Source organism: Gorilla gorilla, chromosome 2 (genome assembly GCF_029281585.2).
Source record: "Gorilla gorilla gorilla isolate KB3781 chromosome 2, NHGRI_mGorGor1-v2.1_pri, whole genome shotgun sequence".
Taxonomy (NCBI): Eukaryota; Metazoa; Chordata; class Mammalia; order Primates; family Hominidae; genus Gorilla; species Gorilla gorilla.
The window spans coordinates 13,631,933-13,641,456 of NC_086017.1; the positions used below are offsets into that span (position 1 = coordinate 13,631,933).

At 39.7% G+C, this 9,524-nt stretch overlaps 1 protein-coding gene across 1 annotated transcript; it reads left to right on the forward strand.

Moving 5' to 3' along the window:
• Positions 1-413: 413 nt before the first annotated feature.
• On the forward strand, positions 414-5,143 carry LRRN1 (leucine rich repeat neuronal 1). The gene has a single exon (XM_019024278.4). It carries the CDS (start codon positions 414-416, stop codon positions 2,562-2,564), a length of 2,151 nt encoding a protein of 716 aa, XP_018879823.2. The 3' UTR covers positions 2,565-5,143.
• Positions 5,144-9,524: the final 4,381 nt, after the last annotated feature.

Below are 9,524 nucleotides of genomic sequence, written 5' to 3' on the forward strand. Positions count from 1 at the left end.
GTTATCTTCAATGGATTTTGAATGTATTCAATACTAGATTTGCGAGTGACTATGCCTTTTTAGTAAACAAAAGAAAGGCTATAATGTAGAAACTATATGGAATAAGCATAACATCTGTCCTAATCTAATTTTCAGGCACATCTCCAGACTTCAATTTGGCTGAAATAACTCATGCCACGGACCTGTGCACATGCCTGGAATTGAGAGACACAGTTAAAAGACTCCAAATTGCTTTCTGCCTTTTGAAAACTCCTGAAAACCATCCCTTTGGACTCTGGAATTCTACACAGCTCAACCAAGACTTTGCTTGAATGTTTACATTTTCTGCTCGCTGTCCTACATATCACAATATAGTGTTCACGTTTTGTTAAAACTTTGGGGTGTCAGGAGTTGAGCTTGCTCAGCAAGCCAGCATGGCTAGGATGAGCTTTGTTATAGCAGCTTGCCAATTGGTGCTGGGCCTACTAATGACTTCATTAACTGAGTCTTCCATACAGAATAGTGAGTGTCCACAACTTTGCGTATGTGAAATTCGTCCCTGGTTTACCCCACAGTCAACTTACAGAGAAGCCACCACTGTTGATTGCAATGACCTCCGCTTAACAAGGATTCCCAGTAACCTCTCTAGTGACACACAAGTGCTTCTCTTACAGAGCAATAACATCGCGAAGACTGTGGATGAGCTGCAGCAGCTTTTCAACTTGACTGAACTAGATTTCTCCCAAAACAACTTTACTAACATTAAGGAGGTTGGGCTGGCAAACCTAACCCAGCTCACAACGCTGCATTTGGAGGAAAATCAGATTACAGAGATGACTGATTACTGTCTACAAGACCTCAGCAACCTTCAAGAACTCTACATCAACCACAACCAAATTAGCACTATTTCTGCTCATGCTTTTGCAGGCTTAAAAAATCTATTAAGGCTCCACCTGAACTCCAACAAATTGAAAGTTATTGATAGTCGCTGGTTTGATTCTACACCCAACCTGGAAATTCTCATGATCGGAGAAAACCCTGTGATTGGAATTCTGGATATGAACTTCAAACCCCTCGCAAATTTGAGAAGCTTAGTTTTGGCAGGAATGTATCTCACTGATATTCCTGGAAATGCTTTGGTGGGTCTGGATAGCCTTGAGAGCCTGTCTTTTTATGATAACAAACTGGTTAAAGTCCCTCAACTTGCCCTGCAAAAAGTTCCAAATTTGAAATTCTTAGACCTCAACAAAAACCCCATTCACAAAATCCAAGAAGGGGACTTCAAAAATATGCTTCGGTTAAAAGAACTGGGAATCAACAATATGGGCGAGCTCGTTTCTGTCGACCGCTATGCCCTGGATAACTTGCCTGAACTCACAAAGCTGGAAGCCACCAATAACCCTAAACTCTCTTACATCCACCGCTTGGCTTTCCGAAGTGTCCCTGCTCTGGAAAGCTTGATGCTGAACAACAATGCCTTGAATGCCATTTACCAAAAGACAGTCGAATCCCTCCCCAATCTGCGTGAGATCAGTATCCATAGCAATCCCCTCAGGTGTGACTGTGTGATCCACTGGATTAACTCCAACAAAACCAACATCCGCTTCATGGAGCCCCTATCCATGTTCTGTGCCATGCCGCCCGAATATAAAGGGCACCAGGTGAAGGAAGTTTTAATCCAGGATTCGAGTGAACAGTGCCTCCCAATGATATCTCACGACACCTTCCCAAATCGTTTAAACGTGGATATCGGCACGACAGTGTTCCTAGACTGTCGAGCCATGGCTGAGCCAGAACCTGAAATTTACTGGGTCACTCCCACTGGAAATAAGATAACTGTGGAAACCCTTTCAGATAAATACAAGCTAAGTAGCGAAGGTACCTTGGAAATATCTAACATACAAATTGAAGACTCAGGAAGATACACATGTGTTGCCCAGAATGTCCAAGGGGCAGACACGCGGGTGGCAACAATTAAGGTTAATGGGACCCTTCTGGATGGTACCCAGGTGCTAAAAATATACGTCAAGCAGACAGAATCCCATTCCATCTTAGTGTCCTGGAAAGTTAATTCCAATGTCATGACGTCAAACTTAAAATGGTCGTCTGCCACCATGAAGATTGATAACCCTCACATAACATATACTGCCAGGGTCCCAGTCGATGTCCATGAATACAACCTAACGCATCTGCAGCCTTCCACAGATTATGAAGTGTGTCTCACAGTGTCCAATATTCATCAGCAGACTCAAAAGTCATGCGTAAATGTCACAACCAAAAATGCCGCCTTCGCACTGGACATCTCTGATCAAGAAACCAGTACAGCCCTTGCTGCAGTAATGGGGTCTATGTTTGCCGTCATTAGCCTTGCGTCCATTGCTGTGTACTTTGCCAAAAGATTTAAGAGAAAAAACTACCACCACTCATTAAAAAAGTATATGCAAAAAACCTCTTCAATCCCACTAAATGAGCTGTACCCACCACTCATTAACCTCTGGGAAGGTGACAGCGAGAAAGACAAAGATGGTTCTGCAGACACCAAGCCAACCCAGGTCGACACATCCAGAAGCTATTACATGTGGTAACTCAGAGGATATTTTGCTTCTGGTAGTAAGGAGCACAAAGACGTTTTTGCTTTATTCTGCAAAAGTGAACAAGTTGAAGACTTTTGTATTTTTGACTTTGCTAGTTTGTGGCAGAGTGGAGAGGACGGGTGGATATTTCAAATTTTTTTAGTATAGCGTATCGCAAGGGTTTGACATGGCTGGCAGCGACTCTAGGCTTCCAGTCTGTGTTTGGTTTTTATTCTTATCATTATTATGATTATTATTATATTATTATTTTATTTTAGTTGTTGTGCTAAACTCAATAATGCTGTTCTAACTACAGTGCTCAATAAAATGATTAACGACAGGTTGGGGTTCCCCTGTGCTTTTACCAGTAGCATGACCCCTTCTGAAGCCATCCGTAGAAAGTACTTTGTCCTCCAAAAAGCTAACATACGGTTTTGAAGCAGCATTGAAACTTTTGTAGCAATCTGGTCTACAGACTTTTAACTCAAGAAGCTAAGGCTAGACTTGTTACCTTCGTTGAATGATGTTAGTTGACTGTACTGTAATGTTGTATCAACTGAATTGAATGTTTGCCTTTAAACAATGAATTTTCTTTTTCTTTCCTTTTTTTTTTTTGTAATAGTTAAAGAGGCTTAGAACAAGCTAACAGGCAATAGAAATATGTATATCAGATTTTTTAATGTAACAAACTACATGTTAATTGTTATCTTATGCTTTTTATCTTTAGTAGACACTTTTAAAAGAAAAGACAATTTTGTTGTGTTTAACTCACCAACACCTGGTGTATAATGAAGACAGAACTATAATAAATTAGTTTTGTTCTGATTTTTTAGAACACTTGCAATAATGTATCATTTATAGTTCTTGCTAGTTGCAGTGGTAATATTTTTCACATCCATAAAAACAACTACCAAAATAAATCAGCTGTAGCATGTTGCTTTTTAAAGCTAGGCCCTAAAAGGTTTTAATTCTTTTTCTAAGGGAAGAAATGTCTATTTTAATTAAGATATTTTAATGAACAGGATTTCTGTATTTTAAATAGTACTGACTAGCACCTAATGGGCAGTGGGAGGGTGGTTCATATGAAGAAAAAAAGGTGTACTGTTGTATCCCATGCATAAATAAAGGTAAATATATATATACACCAATATATTCATATATACACACACACATCCCAACCTGTCACACACAATGCGTGTGTGTATATATATGAATATATTGGATATGTCATTTCTGTAAGAGTTTTGTTAAAACCTGATTTTCTTTTGTAGTATCCACATTCTTCATCAAAGTACAAAAACATCTGTGGAGTGTCACAAACTGTATGACGTGTTATTTCTTTTTAACAGTTGTCTATATGCTTAGACCCGTGTTAGTCTCTATATCTGTGTGGCGATATCTGCTGAGACAAGTAAATGATTAATAGAAAACAAAACAACTTCCGTACAGTTGACACTTTTCATCCAAATATATATAGACAGTTTTGGAGAATTGTTTCAAGATTATAGAGGAAACATGTAACATTTAGAGCAGATGGAACTAGGTGTAGGTAGAAGGCCAGTTCCACAAAGGGCGGAGGGAGGGATGGGATTTAATAGGTAAAGAAGAACCCATTTGAAAATAAAGGTCGCTTCAAAAGGCAGCTGCCGCCAGGCACACAGCATTCCATCAGACAGGTGCCAGACAAGCAAAAGCAAGGAAGTTGGCAGAAAGAAAGTCCAGGTGATGTAGGCTGAGGTATTTCTTTCTTTGGCAGTATCTTGGTTTTGTGAATCACTTTATTAAAAAAAATCACTTTCTTCCCATTCTTAAGGGGTTTTGGCAAACAGAATTTCAGATCTTGAAACAAATGAGCTGCAACAGAAAAATAAGTACCTGAGCTCGAGGTATCCCTTCCCAAAGCCTTCACTTATTGGTGAGAAAAACCTGGGCCCAGGGAGGGCTTGCAGCTTACCCAGTTCGGACTCCTGCCAGTTCAGCGCTCTGCACTCCATTGATTGTTCTAGGCCCGGCAGCCTTTTAGGTTCCTGTGCAGGGCCCCTCTTTTACAGTTCTGAATAACCTCTAGTGCCCCTGCTTCAAAAATGCAGTACATCCTCAAGTTCCCATTCACTCAGGATACATTTTACCACAGGGCAGATCAGACGGTGTCTCTACTGTTGTTAGTATTGCAAAGTATGTATGGGAAACACAGAGAATTGGAGCTGCGTTGAATGCAAACTTGAGGTGTTTCCCTTGAGGAATTCTTGTCTTCAAACGTCTGCAGAGAGTAGTGGACCATGTTACAACTTTCCTGTTCATCTGTGAACCATGAAAATGGATGGCACTGATGCATTAGACCCTCAGCAGCCTGCAATTGCAAATCTGCGAGGCTTCATTCGGCCCATAAAGCAAACATTTGAACTTACACAGAATGAGCACTTAAATACGGGTGCAATAAATGAAGGGAAAAACCTCAGCCATTTCTCCATTCTGAAGATATAGCAAGCACCAGGAAATCTGAGATTTTTCATCAACAATATCTTCTGCCAGCCCAGTTTGGGGGGAAGACCCCCTTTTACATTTTTCTTCATTAAAGTACTGGAACTTACTTTTCCCTGTCTGTGCTAATGAGCTGATTTTCAGCTGATAGAAAACAAAATGATAGAGTACTTTTTTCCTTGGCCAAGTATTTTCTCATTTGTATTTAATTTCATAAATTAGACAGCCAGTGAAATTAGACATCAAACTAGGTCCTGATAGATAATGAATGTTATGTCACCTTTAACAGTGAAGTGGTTATTATAGGTCACTTTCTAATTTCACATTTTCCCTTTTGCTTTCTGCTGCCCTCAAGGTATATAGTGTATCTCTAACCTGATTTTTCAAGGTTATTTTTGGAGCAGTTTCTTAAAACAGGCATTCCCTAACTTGCTCATTTAATTAATGAAAAATTGAACTGATGCCATGGATATAAAAACAAATGCAATGTTTGATTGTCAGTGTTTCTGATTTGGCAAAAAGGAATCATCTCTATTTTTTGCAAACAATATCAAAGTGCATATTTTCTCTCATGTGGTTTCTATTTATTCAATCATTCATTTGTTTGCTAAGGACACCATAGTCAACCCTTTACTTGGTGTTTGCTTTCTATTTCTGTATTCATTTTCCAAGGCATTTTCTTTTCTTTATTACTGTTTTCACCATTGGTGGGGTAGGGGGAAGCATTTTATATCTCCAACAGTTTGCTGGGAAAAACCACACTTTTTCCCTTTCTATTCACTGGAAAGGGAAATGTAACTACTTCTGAAGCATTCTAAGTACAATTGGAAATGCTTTCTTCACCTCAGTTCTTTCACTCTCGCCTTGTTTGCAAATAGACTTTTTTATTGTTATTCAAAAGGGATTAGCTTGGAAGAAAAAAAAAAGTTTCTTTAAAGATTGGTGATTCAGAATCACCATCCGGAGGTCTAGAATAATTTTGGCCTGGAATCTCTGCAGGACTTGATCTAATCTGGTGTGGACAGTTCCCCTGCCCCAACCCCTACTTCCCCCATAAGCACTGATACCAGCTTCTTTAGTAAAAAGGAGATGCTGAGAGAACTAAGGATTTTTATGTCTGCTGGTTCAACATTGCCCAGAACAGGTAAACAGAACTAAATGGGTTTCTCATATTAAAGAATTCCTAGGAGACTTGACGGTGGGAGATGACAATGAAGGCTTTCTTTATGTCTTCAAATTTATTTATCTTTTCTTCTTTAAGAAACCTTATATGCTGGGAATCTGAGGTACATTCCAAAACTATACTTATATCAGGCTAAATTTTAATTCTAATCTTGAACTCCCCCATACTATTCTCTGTTACACACTCCTAAAATTTTGAAATGTATAGATTTTTGTGGAGAAGACACCCAAACTCTCTTTCCTTAGCAGGAAACCATGGAAAGCTTTTATAAAATTAATGACAAACTCAAGCGTTTAGCTCCAAAGCTTAAATGGGGAAATGTGAAGTTCATATAAACTGAGCAATTTGCAAGGGTACCTGACATGCCTGAAAACACAGGGAACAGCCAGACAATGGCTCTTGCATAATTACCAAATTGTGGAGTTTGTGGATGTGTTTATATTTAGGAAATCATCCAGTCCCCCTCCCCAGTTTATATGGATGCCGTAAGACATTCAAGTAGCATTATGCATTTGCCCTCCTGACAGCCCATTATGTCAGTTATATATTAAATATGAAGCAAATCCAGTATCATGTACCTCATGAAAGTAGTTCTGGTCACAAAGTGTGTCAGATCATGCCTCTCCTTTCCACCTGGGCCTCCCTGTCTCCCTCCCATAAGATTAGATTGACAAAGTAAATTTCAGCCTGGGCCCTGACAGAGTGATCATGAATTCCTAGTAAGGGGTGGCGGGTATCCTGAATTAATAAGGTAGCATTTTAATGCATCAGTCTGCATATTACCACGTCTCATTCATATAAACAAGACAGTGGTCATGAGGAGAAGGAAAACAAACCATGTAATGGGGCAGAAAGGACTACATTTTTACAGCTGTGACTTAAGGAAAAGTGGGAGAAGCATTTATTGTGCATCTAGCCCTCTGCTAGGAGCTTCACAGAGATTACTTACATTGAATCCTTTCAGTTGCCCATGTCGTCCCTATGTTAGAGAATAGTGTTTACTCAGCCTCACAGAGCCAAGCAACTTGCCTGAAATCTCACAGCTGGTAAGAAACAACTGAGATTTAACTCAGGACTGACTGACTAAAACCAGTAGTTTTCCAACTGTATAATGGTCCACAAGCTAAATCTAGGTCAGGAATAGAGAGCACATAACTCCCAAATATTCAGCATTTGAGTCAGGAACAATGGAGAAGAGGGAGGGTCTAATTTAAGACTCAAACCTGAGATCAGTAAACGGAAATCACAAGCCAAAGAGGAAAAAGTAAAGGACAGGTCTTCCATGGTTGTGACAACAAATCCATACATTGAACTTGAAGAACCTGAAGCTGCAAAAGAAAAGCAATCAGTCAAAATGAGAGTTGGGTGGGAGTAAAAGGAGGTCCCAGATATGGCCGTGTTTTGAGCACTTGTGCTTCAGATGCCGTACTGAGCGCTTGGCCTGTATTATCTTGTGGAATCCTCAGTAACTTTGTAAAGTAGGTATATTCCTGTCCCCATTTTTCACATAGAGAAACTGAGCCTCAGTTCACTGATAAGTGATGAAGCCAAGCAGCCCTGGCTATCAGACTCCAAGGCCCAAGACTAACCATGAATCTATGTTCTAGCTGAAAAGGCACTCAGAGTACTGGGCTGGTCATCTCACTGGCCTGATGGATTTAGTTCTTTCCTGAGAATGAGGAACAAAGAAAAGGGTAGGTGTCATAATCTTGCAAGGAACCTCCCCACAGAAGGCTTGTTCATGTGGCATTTAATACCACAGCCTTAGATAAGAAAGGAAATGCTACCTTGCTGCTTTGCTTTTTTAACCATTAAGGTTAGTCTCCCATTTTAATCATATACCACATCATCCAGAGCAAAGTCTTGTTCTGATGCTGTAAGTAATCTCATCTTAACTTTCCTATGGATCATTCTGGGGGCTGGGGGTGCTAGGAGGATAAACTCCCTGGAGAACTGTTAGTGAAGAGTTTTATGACTCATCCTGTATCTTTGTGATCTCAGTAGCCCTTAATTTAAAAATATATTACTTTCAATCTTGTAAGAGGCAGACTGGTTTAAGTATCTCCTGTGCTACTGATGAAACTATGAAAAGAAGGCGACCATGAATATGAACCAAAATATATGCTTTCATATTATTTTCCCACTTATCAGAGCACCACACACTTACTAACAGTACTTGATTTTACCAAATTTTTGTTCTAACTAGCTTAGGGGGGCTCCCACCATCATAAGATGGTTCGTGTTAGCAACTCATTTAAAAATCGCATTTTTTCTTCTGATTATAACAGTAGTATATGTTTACTATAGAGAATCTAGAGAAAAATATTTATTAAAAATAGAATTCAACAACTCAAAACCAGATGAGATTTTGGTACACTTCCTTCTACTCTCTTTTTTCTCTGTGTATGTATTTATATATGTATATATACATATAATTATAAAAAATATATACCTTTATGAGTATAGAATTGGAATCATGGTATATATAGCTTTGTACGCTTTTTTCTATTATGCAAAATGTAAGCATCTTTTTATATTATTAAACTATCTTGGAAACCATGGTATTAAAGGCTGTATAACCATCTATCATATGGATATTCAGTAATGGAACAAGTCCTTTTGGAAGCATTTTGCCTCTTCTATGTCAAACACCAGGGACGTAAAGATGAGCCTACCCTGCCCCTGCTCTCCAGGATGTAGTCACAGAGGAAGATAGACATCCACATAAAGGACCATCCAGTATGATGACTACACGGAGAAGATGAAACAGCATGACAGCACAGGGAAGAAGAACCCTGGTCAGATTGGGGAGCTCAAATTTCAGATCTCACTACTTAAGCTCAGAATGAAAAGATGAGCCGAGGGCTTCACAAGCAAGCATCCAGAGGGAGGGCATCCTAGGCAGCGAACAAATTGCCGTGATCACAGGCTTTCTAAGGAAGTGGAAGAAGTCTTCCCGGAGGACTTGGGGATTCTGGAGGCCTTCTGATAAAAGGGAAAGGGTTCCTAAAAATACAGGGTAACTACATTGGAAGCTGAAGTAGGAGAGAAACTACAGCAAGTTTTTGTGCAGAGGGGAGAGGGAGAGGCTGGGTTGTATTAGGAGCCTATGGTCCCCAGATGAAGCTTTATTCCCAGTTTAATTTTTTAAGCCATTCCACATAATCACTGGGGGGAGTGCCTTCCTGGTGAGATAAGAGAAGCTTGCAAGAGCAATTTGATAAACCTTCCAAGCCCTGGGGCCTCAGTGTGGAACCTCAGCTGTGGTAATATGTAAGACACAAGCATTAAACAGATGTGAGATTGCC

Bases quoted from the DNA above. Each gene is read 5' to 3' on its own strand.
- LRRN1 (XM_019024278.4), top strand. From the start codon at position 414: ATGGCTAGGATGAGCTTTGTTATAGCAGCTTGCCAATTGGTGCTGGGC.